The sequence below is a fragment of the Barbus barbus genome, assembly GCF_936440315.1.
Source record: "Barbus barbus genome assembly, chromosome: 17".
Lineage (NCBI taxonomy): Eukaryota > Metazoa > Chordata > Actinopteri > Cypriniformes > Cyprinidae > Barbus > Barbus barbus.
This window is the reverse complement of record NC_136745.1, coordinates 16,361,761-16,376,655: the sequence shown is the minus strand read 5'-3', so window position 1 is coordinate 16,376,655 and position 14,895 is coordinate 16,361,761. Positions and strand designations below refer to the sequence as shown.

At 37.8% G+C, this 14,895-nt stretch overlaps 1 protein-coding gene across 2 annotated transcripts in view; it reads right to left on the bottom strand.

Moving 5' to 3' along the window:
- LOC306883300 (LIM domain-binding protein 2-like) overlaps positions 1-14,895 on the bottom strand; it is a 62,005-nt gene that overhangs the window by 15,184 nt on the left and 31,926 nt on the right. For both annotated transcript variants that reach the window (XM_079438466.1, XM_079438467.1), the window contains exons 3-5: positions 11,392-11,564; positions 4,615-4,737; positions 1,966-2,049 (exon numbers count right to left, since the gene is read on the bottom strand). In XM_079438466.1, coding sequence (XP_079294592.1) covers positions 1,966-2,049; positions 4,615-4,737; positions 11,392-11,564 — 380 coding nt within the window. The remainder of the gene's footprint in view (positions 1-1,965; positions 2,050-4,614; positions 4,738-11,391; positions 11,565-14,895) is intronic.

Sequence of the window (14,895 nt, the reverse complement as noted above, 5' to 3'; positions counted from 1 at the left end):
CAGACCAAGTATTGAGTGCATAACTGAACATAATTATTTGAAGGTTGACTTTTTTTGTATTAAAAACACTTTTCTTTTATTGGTCGGATGAAATATGCAAATTTTTTGAGAATTTTGGGTTTTCATGAGCTGTATGCCAAAATCATCAATATTAAAACAATAAAAGGCTTGAACTACTTCAGTTGTGTTGTAATGAATCTAAAATATATGAAAGTCTAATGTTTATCAGTACATTACAGAAAATAATGAACTTTATCACAATATGCTAATTTTTTGAGAAGGACCTGTATATACTGATCCTGTGCAATGAAGTATACAGTGTACAAAAACCCTCTGTCCTGTCCAATAGTATAAAAAACAGGTGCAGAGGGCTGAGGGCACACAGACTTGCTGTTACAAGAGCTGTGTCTAATCCAAATTTAATTCACAATTCGGCTTAGGCTGCGCTGCTGCATTTTAACTCTGCGTTTATAAGCGAAGCTGTGCGTTTAATGCGTGGAACAACAACGAAGAAAGACACACTCAGTGGGAGAAAAACGGTTGTTCTGAAAACCTTGAAAGGGCCTTTTATTCTCGCTTCTCCCAGCAGCTCGCTATAAACAAGTTTATGTTTTGCTGAGCTCGAACTCAGCGCAGAACTCACAATGCCGCACCTCAACCGGGAACGCTCATTAATGTTATGCTAATTTTCTCTATCCAATTCATTTTCTCTCCCTCTCTTGTTCTCCCATTTGCAAAACGGAGCTGTCACTCACACTGAAATGACGAGAATAAACAAAGCCGCCATGAAGCTGGCTAATAAATTCTGAGCAGTGTTAACACACACACAGACACATTTAGTCACATAAATGTACAAATATATAGATTTAAAAAAAAAAAACCTCAATATACATTTTTCAGTATATATGCACAGTCTAAGGATTAACATAAACATGCAAAAATTAAATTGCTATGTTTTTGTTTGGACATGGTACCAGGGTAATATCATGTTTTTTGGACATATACCACAGTATATTATACCATATGCCATAATATCATGGGTTTTTGGACCTCACATTTTGACTTTAAGACCCCCCCCATTTTCTAACACAATATCTGAGGACCCCCTTAATATATATATATATATATATATATACATACAACAATACATGCATGTGTTTGTATTTATATATACATAATAAATACACATATATTATGTAAACAAAAACTTTTATTTTGGATGTGATTTATCACGATTAATAGTTTGACAGGACTAGACAGGCAGATAACATTAATATATATGGATAACATATTAATATATATTGATAGATTATCATTAAATTAATATATTATATATACTGTAATATATTATTGTCAGTCCTGTCTTCCTGTGTCTTGTTTCCCTTCCTCTCGTGCCCATATTTGTTTTTTCCTGTCCTCATTATTAGTTTATTGCATCCTGCCGTGTTTTATTAATTATCTAGTTTTCCCCAGTGTTTATAAGTCCTCTGCCTCTGTGTCTTAATCGTCATTCGGTGTTTGTGTGATTCCTGTGCTCCATGTTTCCTGGTAACTTCATTAAAAGTAATGTTAATTGTTCTCCTCATCTCCTGCGTTCTCCTTGCTCCCAGCAACACGTGACAATTATATATTAATATATTATAATATTTATTTATTTATTTATTATTATTCATATTTTGTTATTCTAGAAGTTTCAAAAATGTATATGTTCCATTAAAATAAGAGATATTTAAGGGAGGATAAAAAGCTAAAAATGATTTCAGTTTGATTTTATGTGTTTTTCAGCACTTTAATTTAGATTATAAAAAAATATGAATAATCATTTATTAATTGAAGTGCTTTTAGCTCATCCTGGTTGAAAACGGCTGATTTGTAGGATACCAAAATACCATCTTCTGATACCATCAACCTACCATGGTATTTGTAAGGGAAATTGAACAAATGAACTATTTTTGTTCTGCCTACCCTAAGGTAGTTAAGGGTGAAGTTGGTCAGTCCCATGCGGGTGATGTTTTTTGAGAGCTGCTCCAGGACTTGAGGGTCTTGTGCCTGCAGGTGGACAAAAAAAAGAGAAGCGTATCACTTTAGACAAACCCCCAAAATCCAAAGCATTTTTTTGACCAAAAGCAAGACATATGATGCTTGTTCTTCATGCTTGTTTTACGAGACCCTGAATGTGACCACATATTCAGGCTTGTCAGATCTTTATTTCGAATATCTGAGGGGCTCTCGATGTCTGGTGGTTGTGGCACTGGATGAGATGCTTTTTGTGTGCTGGAGAGATTCTAGAGATGCAATTTATCTGAATCACTGTGATTACACTGAATACATTTCTGATTCAGATTTTGGGCATTGAATCAGGAGTGTGTTGCACCTGCTAATTAATATTTATTGATTAAATGTAAATTGAAATTTTATAGTGCATTTCACTATGAATTACAAACTAAATCTGTTTGTGTACTTACTGGGAAATCATTGACCAGATTAATTAAGGTAAATTGTGTTAAGCAGCATGAGTTTAATGACACCAGCCAATCATAGAGCTTCTGTCATTTGATTGGGCAGGGCAGAGTAAAATAGCACACAAAGTACAGAGAATCTAAAACGCGGCTCCTCCAGTTTGCTTGTATCCTCATTAGCCTTGATCAGATGAGTTTGACTCAATTTCTGTGCAACTTTACCCTTGTGTATGAGAATGAGACGATCAAACATGCTGCAGTAACTTTTGCACTATCCCTGTCAAAAATCTTTCAAAGCCCTTTCTCCCTCATTCACTCTCTCTCCCTCTCCACCGGAACACAGGGCCCCAAAGGGCCCAATTTAAGAGCATGTGAATTTCACAAGTTGCTGTGAACAAACTTTCTAAAACTACACGATCTCTGAATCTACAAGGGGGAGAAACGAGTTAAAACTCAAATGTGGTTTAAAGCTCAATATATTGGGCTTAAAAAATCAATGAGTCATTAAAAGCTAAGTTTTGTAAGGAGAAAATTATACAAACCCCAGATTTTTTACTCACTACAAATTACTCATTTGACCTTTTGATTGTACTTTATAATTTTTTTCATCCAAGGCAGCTTTGATATCTCTGAATACACTGGTTGTAAAAATAATTTCTTCATTTATTCTATAATTATTCTATCTTGTCGGTTTCGTTTACACCAGACGCAAGTGACACGACAAATGCACATAGAGCCCAATATAATGATATAATTTCTAAACTGGATGCCTCATTCTATTTCTGACCTACTTGAGTAAAACATACAATGGATTCTGAACTTTTGCTGCTTTGAAACATCCAGTATATAGACATTGACGTGATTATGACAGTGTCTTGTGTAGACGTGTTAGGGTGCACTCATGATCTAAAATCTTAACTATATATATTTTTTTAAATTATATTTTATTTGAAAATTGATGGATACAAACCAAAATATTAAATTATAATATTATTCATAATAATGCAAAAACAATGTGCACTACCATAAAAAAGTTTAGGGCCAGTAAGAAACAAAAATATTATGCAGCACAACAGTTTTCAACATTGATAATAATAAGAAATGTTCATAACACTTTAGAATAGGGAACAATTCTCACTATTAACTAGTTGCTTATTTGCATGCCTATTATCAACATACTGGCTGTTTATTAATAGTTATAAAGCACATATTCTACATGACCATAATCTACATCCCTAATCCTACCCAATACATAAACTTAACAACTACCTTACTATTAATAAGCAGCAAATTAGGAGTTTATTGAGGCAAAAGTCATAGTTAATGGTTTGTTAATAGCGAGAATTGAACCTTAATGGGGTCATCGGATGCCCATTTTACACAAGTTGATATGATTCTTTATGGTCTTAATGAAAAGTCTATAACATACTTTGGTTAAAATTTCTCAATGGTAGTGTAAAAAACACATTCTTTACCCTGTCAAAATCAGCTCTGTTTTTAGCACGCTGATCTAGTCAATGTTGCTTGAAATGCTAGTGAGCTCTGCTGACTCCACCCCTCTCTTCCATGGACTGACGAGTAGACCATAGATATGTGTAGATTCCATATTCGACTGCTCCAGATACGTTGACGCAAAATCCAAAATATCTTATATTGGGTTCCGAAGACGAACAAAGCTTTTACGGGTTTGGAACGACATGGGGGTAAGTGATTAATGACAAAATGTTCATTTTGGGGTGGAGTAACCCTTTAAACTGCCCAAAATTCTTTTTAGGCTTTCTTACCTTATTAAACATAAGCTCATCACGTGACTCAATTATGTGCTCATAATTAATATAATTATTTCAATTAATATATGAATACGAGAAGTAGTGACAAAAAAGGCAGAGAGCCTGTATCCTGTCCTTCTCTGTGCACTGATGACTCCATATTTCAATGGTCAACCTTAATAAGCATAAAAGCTCCTTCAAAAATGTTAAAAACCACTCCGACCCCAAACGTTTGAATGATAGTGCAACATTTGTGTTAAAAACTGAAAATTTTAAACAGTCAATTTTATAAAATGAATAAAAAGAATAGCCTAGAGCTGATATACTACACACACACCTGCAACCAAACCATGTGACCTAGGATGGAGTGATGATATCAAACTCACATGCATGGCGAGAATGCTCCGTGGGATAAGTTCACGATACTGTCTGATGTTGAAGTGCCACGTCTTGATCCTCATCAGATCATCGAAGGCGAACTCTAGAATCAACCGGCCCTCCGTACACACCTGAGAATGCAAACATTCAGAAACCTATGATGTATTAAAGACTACGTCTGTTTCTCACCACGAAGAAATAAGTTTTAGCTCAGAGAGAGACAGAATGCATCACTTTAACGCAGGTGATATTTTTCTGATTTTATGTCAGTTGGGCTTTTCAAATCAGATGATAGAGTTTCGAAGCCATTTCCTAATGAAAGGTGTTTATGTTGTATACCTGAACCGAAGGCCAACAAAATGGAAATTCTTGAGACGAGCTTACACAAACACAAAACAACAAAATGCTGAAAACATGCAGAGGTCATAAACCATTAGCAATTACTGAAAAAAAAAAAAAAAAACAGGATGAGAAAAACATTTTGCTGAATTTAGAGCTGTGCTACTCGTAGCCCCAATGTTCTGTTGCTGGGGCAACCGGAGGAGGAGGAGGAAGAAAGGAAGGGGGACTGGGGGGTGGGAGCGTCAGCTGATTAGTTGGCTTGGCAACGGCAAAGATGTAATCCCGCCAGAGCCACTTTAATCAATGCTCTCAGCACAGAAGGTCTCTGGAGGATCAACAAGAAAAGAGGCTGGTGGGAGAGCACAGCGCCATCACATGACCACACTCTTTCACATTCTCTCGTTCGCTCTCCCCACTTTTTTCATCTTTTGTATGCTTCTCCTGCTCTCTGAATCTGTTTTTGTTTGTCTCATTCTTTCTTCAGCTCTCCTTCTTTCCATCCTTCATTCAGCACTATCTCTCAACAACATAACATGCTGAGGAAAAAGCAAAGTGAAAATGAAAGCATCTGTCTTTCCCTCTCGCTGTATATTGTACTGCTCCACAGCTCTGCTTCAGGATGTGTTTTAAAATTAAACTGGTCCAGACAATCATTTGAATACTGAAATATGAGCGATTCTTTATATGTCCAGTAGTGGATCTACTATTCTGTTGTTTTCATGATCATGTCATTTCCACTACATGTAAAATCTTAATTTAGTTTGTGAAGGAAATTATATTTTACAATAACATTTTACATTTATTCATTTAGCAGATGCTCTTATCCAAAGCGACTTTTGAGGAGTATAACAAGTGATTCATCAAAGAGGCAAATTACATTTTGCAGTCTCCTTAGTCTTGATATGGTAACTTTCATACCTAGCATTTTATGTTTCCTAAATGAGCACAATAAAATGTTATTGCAAATGAAACGCTCTAGGAAAAAATGTTAACAAGTTGGTTTAAAAGTACTCTAACTTTTGAATGAAACTTTATTGGGTGCGAAATTGTTGACAGTTGGAATCTGTCTAAAATCTAATATAAATTTTACACAATTAATATTGAAAAGGCTTATGTTTACTGTTTATTTGACTTTTTATTTAAGTTCTCATAGTTTTAAACATTGATAATTTTGTCAAAAATAAATAAATAATTCATGGTAAAACGAAATAATAAAATGAAATAAAAAAACAATAATCATCATCATCATTGGTCGGGTCCCCTGGTATGGAGCTCGACAATATGTTTCCACAATTCTCTATTTTTGGCGATGCTGATGATCACTTTTGTTTCTTCTTCCCTTTCGACATGGGTGAGTGACTGACTGCTTTTCGCTACGGGGAGAGCTATTTGATTCCGGGCTTTTTGGCTTCTGTTGTACTCGCCGATATAGCTCCGGATTTTGTATCTGAAGGTCAGGTGAGGGGCTCCTCGCTTGTTCTTGTCACTGACTTCTGAGTGATAGATGGCGTAGATGTGGGCTAGTTCGTTCTCTTCCATGCGAAGACAGTGGCCCACGAACTCCAGCTGTTGCTTGCGGATGGTCACGCTAACTGGATGTAGTTTGGTCAGTCTGTAGAGTTCCTCATTTGTCGTATGGGCATCTGCTTGTCTAATTCCCAGCATGGTTCGGTAGCACTTTCTCGCAAACAGATCCAGTTCTTCCTCTAGAGTTTTTGTTAGAACCCATGTCTCGCAGCTATAAAGCAACACAGATAGACACGTTGCATTAAAGAGCCGAGTCCTGAATTCTATCGTTGGCTTCGGTAGTGGAGCGGTAAACAGCTTCTTTAACTTGGTAAAGGCCACCCATGCAAGAGAGATACGATTTTTGACGTCTTTCTCCGTCGATATGATGTAGGATCCAAGATACTTGAATTCGTCAACAATTTCAACATCCTTTCCGTTGATTAGTAGATGTTGTTCATTGTCACTGGAAGCATTCCTTTGCACTTGGACAGTCTTCTCCTCGTTTAATTCTAGTCAGACTGTGCCGGCTTTTTGTTGTAATTGGGTGAGCTGTTGTTGTGCCCTGGTGAGATCATTTTCCAGGAGTGAAATATCGCCGGCATATGCTAAATCGTTAAGCTTGCGTTCGGCTCTAGATTCTTTGGGTATTGCTGTACCGCGTTGCGGTCTCGTGTTAATCCTAGGCGGTGCACCTTTATGTGTAAGGTATCTGAAGCTTCCAGCAGACAGCCTGGAGACGTAGTCTATTACTGTGAAGAATAGAAACGGAGCTAGAACGTCGCCTTGTAATACTCCAGTTGTGACAGCGAATGGCTCTGAGAGCTGGCCCTCCAAGTACACCTGGCTCGTTGATCTGTCGTACAAGACTCGGATAGCATCAATGATCTTTTGTGGGATGCCGTAGTGTCGCAAGATTGCGAACATCATAGGTCTATCTATCTAGTCAAATGCCTTCTTGAAATCGACGAACGTGATGTACAGGGGTAGTAGTTGAGCTCTTGCTCCTTCGATGACTCTACGTAGGATGTGGATCTGCTGTGCGCAGCTGCGCCCGCTCCTGAAGCCTGCCTGGTTGTTTCTGAGCAGCTTGTCGATTGGATTCTGAATGCGATTGAGGAGAATGTGATTGTATGTTTTTGCTGCGATGGACGTCAAGCTGATTCCTCTGAAGTTGTTCATCAGCTGTGGGTTGCCCTTCTTGGGCAGTGGGATGATCAGGCTCGATGTCCATTGTTTCGGTGTGCTGCAATGTTTGTAAACGAGCTCGCAGAGTTTGTGAAATTTATTTACTATGAATTTGCCGCCGTCTTTGAGGACTTCTGCCGTCATTGCATAATCGGGTCCTGGCGACTTGTTCTGCTTAAGCTGTTCAATCGCTCTCGCCACATCCTCTCGCATTGGACTTGCTGTTGAAATGGCGATGTCTGGGCTTGGTTCTGGAAAGTTGACTGTTTCCATGCTCTTGTTGTTAAGGAGTTTGCAGAAGTACTTGCCCCAGTCACTGATGAGCGCGGTCTTCCAGTTTGGTTGAGACCCATCGAGCATTCGGACTTTGCTTGCAACAGCGTTTTGTGGTTTGTCTTTTTGGTTTGGTTCGAGAGCTTCTAATTGAGTGTTAAAGTATGCCTCTTTGTCAGTTTTGAAAGCTGTCTTGACACTCGACTGCTTGTTTCTCCACTGATCTCTCTTTTCTCTCGTTTGATTGCGCTTGAAATCGTCCTTCGCCACTTCTTCTGCGATGAGCTGCAACGTTGAACTGCTGACCCAGTTTGGCTGTTTTGACTTCGGTCTTTTGCCCAGGACCTTTTCACTCGCTGCTACCAGTGCAGTGTTGAGTGTGTCTGCTCTTTACTGTATTAGGTTCTGGGCATTTTCGGTTTGACTCGGCTCATCAAAAAGAGTGGCGAATTGATTGCGAAGTTCCAGATCGAAATTCGCTTGGATGTTCACATTTTTCAGCTTATCGTTCTGAAAGGTGCACCTGGCTATGGATGAGCTTCTTGCTGTTCTCAGCGCCAGTTTGAATTTGGCGCTCACCATCTTGTAGTCTGATCCAATGGCACAGGTGTTGTAAGCGCGACAGTTTTTCACTGACTTCCACCACTTGGTGTTGAATACAATGTGGTCAAGTTGAGTGAAGTCTCCTTTTGGGCTCTTATATTTGCATAGTCTCATCTGTCGATTTCGGAACCATGAGTTTTCTGGGCGTAGGCTTAAAATCTTGCACATGCTGATTAGCCTTCGACCATTGTCGTTCGAGATTGCGTGGTAGCTGAAGTTGCCTACCACTCTAGGATTGGTGTCGTGACTGTCCTTACCAATTCTTGCGTTCAAGTCGCCAGCGAGAATGGTGACCGTGTGTGGCGGAATTGGCTTTATCAGCTCATTGAGATCGTCGTAGAACGTGTCTTTTGCTGAAGAATCTGATGTCTCTGTCGGGGCATAAGCGGACACGAGACATATGTGCTCTTGAAGTCCAGTTATGATTCGATCAACTTTGTGCGTGATGAGCTCACCTGTTTCGCTGCAAATGGTGTCGTTTTGGGTTCTAACTTTGCAGGTAGCAACGCTGAACTGCTTGATATTGATATTGCCACTCTTCGCTAATTTGATGTAACCAGTGGCAGGCAAAGTGGCCGACCTACCACCGCGGTCCTTTTTCGACTAGGCGACGACCGTGCCAGCATTTTTTAAATTGTGTTGTGGTTTCGTATTCTATTCTTTGCTAAATTACTCCACGAAGGGTCGCAGGTCCTCAAGTGTGGAGCGCAGTAGATTTTGCATTTCAAGGGTCTCCCTTTACTCGCCTATGTCTCACCCCCGCCAGCCTTTCCAGAGTAGAACTCTGTACTTGCCACAACGGGGTTAAAATAACACTGCTGCTGCCCAGGTACTTCAATAGTTACACTAGGTCGGTCCCCATAACCATACTGATCTTGTCACGGTTACGGGCTCACGGTGTCATCCTCGCTCTGTTCGTGTGTGTGTGTTTGTGTGTGTGTGTGTGTGTGGGTGTGGCTGATTGAGGCTGATTCGCTCCAGCTGCGAGTCATTATCAGCACTACTTAAGACGCTCTCACGCTGTCCTGTGTTGTCAGATCCTTGAATGTGTATGCTGGGTATGGTCACTGAATTCTACATGCTCCTGTTTTGGATCCTTCGTCTCCTGACTCCAGTCGTTTCCTGGGCCTCACCACCGGACCCTTGCATCCCTGCGTTGCCAAGCCAGACGGATGCTGTACATGCTTTCTCTGACTGTTGTTATCCTGACCTGTGTTTCAAAATAAATACTTCTTGTTCCCGCAACTTGAATCCTCCAGTCTTTACGCCATGACAGATCTATGATCCTCTGGTAGGTTACCCGAGCTAGACCACTATTGGATCAGTTTAACGTCATGAACATAATTCATGGTAAAATGAAATAATAAAATGAAATAAAAAACAATAAATGCACAAAATAAACGCAAAATTATCAGTTCCCAAGATAATTTTACCTTCATATAAAAAATTAAATAGTTATGCTAGTTTTGATTAAATAAATAATTAAAAAAACAAAAAAAAATAAAATAAAAATAAGTCAATCATGAATCGATCATTCAATCAACTCCTGGGAGAAAAAAAGTGCCTGTAGATGAAAAGAACTACATGAATAAAATGTTCTCCAATTGTGTACAAATATGCAGATGACTACAAAATACCTGCTATTATGTTTTTGACCATTTCTCTGAATACAGCACTTGATTAATAAAGTACAGCTGTGATTTTGTAATCAGTTGCTCAAAGACTAGTGGGTCTCCATTCCTCTGTAATGACAAGTACTCGGGCTCTTGTATGGATTAGAGTGGATTAGTCCATATCAGTGTGTGAAAATAATCCAAAGTGCTTGATGGACAAGGTGGAAACATAAAATCTGTTGATAAGTGGTTTAACCCTCTGATGCATGATGTCCACTCCAGCTGACAGATCTTTAAAAACTATTTGTAACCACGGAGGGTGTGACGTTACATCCAAACCCCCATGGGCCAATGACCTTTGACCCTTTCTCATAATTCGACAATACGACTGTTCTCTTTATGGGTCATTCTATATTTTATTATGACTATTTCTGACAGGTAAGAATTCAGGCTGCAAAAGTGGTGAAGAAGTAGCTCTATATTATATTCTAAAACATCCAGACAGCCTCTCCTGAGGCATAATAGAAATACACAGTTATAATATCAACTGGAAATGACCTTTATGGTACAAGTGATACCATAAACCCTTTTGGTTTAGATAAATGGTAAACTGCATATTATTTAATCAGTAAAACGCTTAACGGACACATAAAAAATGACCATGGCTTGTAATCTGCTCTCCACCCTTCAAATACAGTAAAATGTTTGTTATGCTTGCTTTTGTGTCCTTTTTTAGTGCATTCAGACTGTGATTCTGAAAATAAATCTCACAAACTTGCTTCTATTATTATATATTTTTTACTATGACAAAGAAACTAATCAAAAACTAAAGTATATGACAACACACAAAGTGAGTACTGAGTAATAGATTCATAAAGAGCTTTCTCAGCAGAGTCCAAAGCTGCCAGAAATATTTCACAAGGATTCCTAACGACCACCATCAGTAAACACATAGAATAATGGCTGTGATTAAAGCAGTAAATTATCATGCCTGCCATGTTTGTTTGTTCTATTAGACAGTTTACGGGGTTTATCACAGGGAATGTAAGAACTGAAGGAAACAGATAACTGTGTCATTTCTCCTTCCACTCTTGAGGTTACGATAATGAACAAAAAAGCGCAAGGAGAACAAAGAACGCATGTTTTGTTGACAAACATAGAAACTAAGTGTATCTGCACCTCATCATTTATTCATTCATTTTAAAACGTTGTGCCTGTTTAGGACATGGTGTCACACACACATACACTCTCCTTCTTTACCTTGGTGAACATGGGCTTGCCGTGTTGCGTGACCATGGTGCACTGATCGCAGTCTACAGTGATGCAGGAGTTGTGGAAGGACTCTTTGGAGTGTTTCAGGATGTAGTAGAGGTCTGACACGCCACCCTCAAATACCGTGCTGAAGTATCGAGGGATGAGGGTCCGCCCGATTGCTGAGGAGGGAAACAAGATGTCACTTACATTGCATTGTATTTTGTTTAATGTATTCCTATGTATTGGCTATGTATGTAATGTTTTGACTTGAAATGTCTCTGTATCTCTTAATTCTCACTGTTTGTTAAGGTACATTATTAACAAGTACGATGTACAGAGATACAGTTAGTATGATTTAAAAATGAATAAAAACTCAAAAGGTGTGACCATGCATCAGCATCAGCACTGACATAGTACAACTGGGAATTTTTGAGAGCAATTGTTATAGATTAGCCTAACTGATATAAAGTATGATAATTTGTTTTTGCAAACTGTGTTTACAGTAACCTGCCTGAGGTCTCGCAAAAAAGTTGAGATAGAATACTTATTCTTCCTTGCAGCTGGAGATAATTATGCAACTTTATTTTGTTGCTGTTGTTTAACAATGAACAAAGACAGAGCCCCTGTCTGGATGTGTGGCCTCAGGTGTATATGCACTGTTTGATTTTTTTTCTTAGCTTGTTTTCTTGATTCATTACAAAAACAAATAAAAAAAAAAATATTGAATCCATACACACTACAACAAATGATTTTCTTAATCAGTATTTCTGCCAAGATTTCAAAAAAAGAGGAAAGAAATAAAGAAAAAAGAAACAATACATTTCTTGATAAGCAAAATAGTGTAATATTTATACCTTGAATATTTCTTAATTTAAGTTTTTAAACAAGCTTAAAACATTAACATTGATGTCACTATATTTAGATGGAATAAAAAAAAATCAAATAAGAGTAATAAAAGTGAGGTAAGAAAAATTATATAAATTTTTGATTACTATTCACAAAATGTTTATAACATCTATTATGTTCACCAAGGCTGCAACCATTTGATCAAAAATACAGTAAAAACAGTAATATTGTGAATTATCATTAAATATATTTTTCTTTTTTTTTCTGAAAAATAAAAACATGCTGACCCCCAACTTTTGAATAGTATATTAAATATATATTTAAAAATGTAAACACAAATATATATATATATATATATATATATATATATATATGTGAGTCACCCATTGAAAAGCTTTACAAAACCTTTTAATGCACATTTAGCTGGACATCTCTAGCCAAGAAAGTAGCAGACACTTCCGCAGAAACAACTTGTACATTTTGCGAGTGGCTTTGCAGTGTTAACTTATCATTTTAATATTGAAACTGAACGGACGAGCAGCCTTATCCAGCTTAGCGTCTGATTTCAGGCAGAAATAATCCATCTTACAGTCAAACTCCCCTTTGAGAGAAATTATGTTTGTGCCACCAGCCCTGAGGGAGCGGAACGGGGGTGGTGGAGGGAAAGAGAGAGAGAACTTCATTTACCCAGCTTCCCTTAAGACAGACGCCACTGCCGCCACCGGTTAAAACTGCACGGGCAGAAGGAGAAAATGAAACAGCTGCAAACGCGGCCTGTTTCTTAAATTGGCTAAAGTCTGGCATGACTAAATCAACACATAAATACTTGGCACAGGGAGAGAGTGAGAAAAACAGGAGAAGGGGAGAGAGCGGAGGGAGGGAGAGCCCTCGCTTGAGCGTATAAATGAAGGTCTCCCTAGTGGTTAAGACACAGAGTAAGCCGATGACGGGAGCTGACTGTTAATGAGCAAGTGTGAGAGAGAGAATGGTGGAGCGGTTCGAAGGGACACTGAAAATAAATATGAAATACCAATGAATGAAATAACGGCACAGAATGCAGGCAAATAAAGTGCTACAGGGAAGGACAGAGAGGAAGAAAGTGAGAGAGATACAAAATTAAAAGCTGACAGGCAGAGTGACAGCGAGGGGTGTCATATTGAAGGGAGATGTTGTTACTGAGGGCACACCTGACTGCCTGCTAAAGTTCAAGAGCACTGTGGCATAGCGGCCCCTATGCCTAACCATGGGGCATAAAATCACAGACACACTCTCACACACCAAAAAAAGACCAGTGTGTGTGTGTGTGTGTGGTACCAGGGCATCTTGAACACACAAGGAGCTCTATAATACCCAGAGAAAGCTATCTGTCAGCATTCACATTCCTCTAAATAGCTGTCCATCAGCTGACGCTCCAGAGATGGGTTTTTGGGGCAATCACCTAAGCCGTTAATGCCATGTGACTAATTAATAGTAATAAAATGGCATCATGACAATGCTAAATGCAAGTCCTAAAAACAAACAGACACTGGCATAACATCTATATATGAATGAAATATTACATATAATATATTACGTATAGAAATATATGTATATATTTAATATTTATGTGATTTAAATAAATCTATTTATCAAAGATTTATCAAAGAAAAGAAAACAAAAAAAAACGTATCATGGTTTCTATAAAAAATATTAAGCAGCCCAACTGTTTTCAGCATTGGTAATAATAAGAAACTTCTATTCAGCGCCAAATCAGCACATTTCAATGATTTCTGAAGGATCATGTGACACTGAAGTCAGAAGTAAATTTTTCAAAATAGAAAACAGACATTTTAAATAGTAGCAATATTTCACAGTATTACTGTATTTTTTAATCAAATAAATGCAGCTTTAGAAAGCATTCTTTCAAAAACCTTCAAAAAGCAACTTCCTTCAAAAACCTTCCTTAAATATTTTACCCAACCCAAGCTTTTGAACAGTAATTTATGTATATATGCAAAACTTTAAAATAATATATATTATAAAATATTTTAAATAATATTTCAGTAATAGTTTTAATATTTTAACATTCACATTTACATTAAGTAGTAAAATTATACAGGGAGAAAATGGGTAACACTTTGTTTTAAGGTGTCCTTGTTACACGTTACATGTACTTACTATTATATTAACAATAAATGATGCATAATTACATGCAAGTAACCCTAAGCCAAACCATAATCCTAACCATATAGTACGTACATGTAGTTAATTAATATTACCCGGTACATACATACACTGTAACAAGGAGACAAAATAAAGTGTAACCAGAAAATGTAAACAAGTTATTTAGTAAGAATACATGGGATTCATAGGCGTAATTTACGGGTGGGACGGGTGGGACATGTCCCCACCACTTTTAAAAAGTAACTGAAAAATAGATTGCGTAAGGTATATATTAAAGGAAAAGCACCATCTACAAATCGTCACTCTTCATAATCTAATTCATTCATTTAACACATTTTTCCGCCGGTCAGAAGCTTTTCAACGTCCTCAAAGATGAATATTAAGTCTCGTTGTGAAACTATCGCGAGATACGCGTTATGCGTCATGGGATATGTAGTTTCCTTTCCCTATAATTAGTCTACAGATCCTGAACCTTTCTTTTTACGATGTTCGTATTGTTTG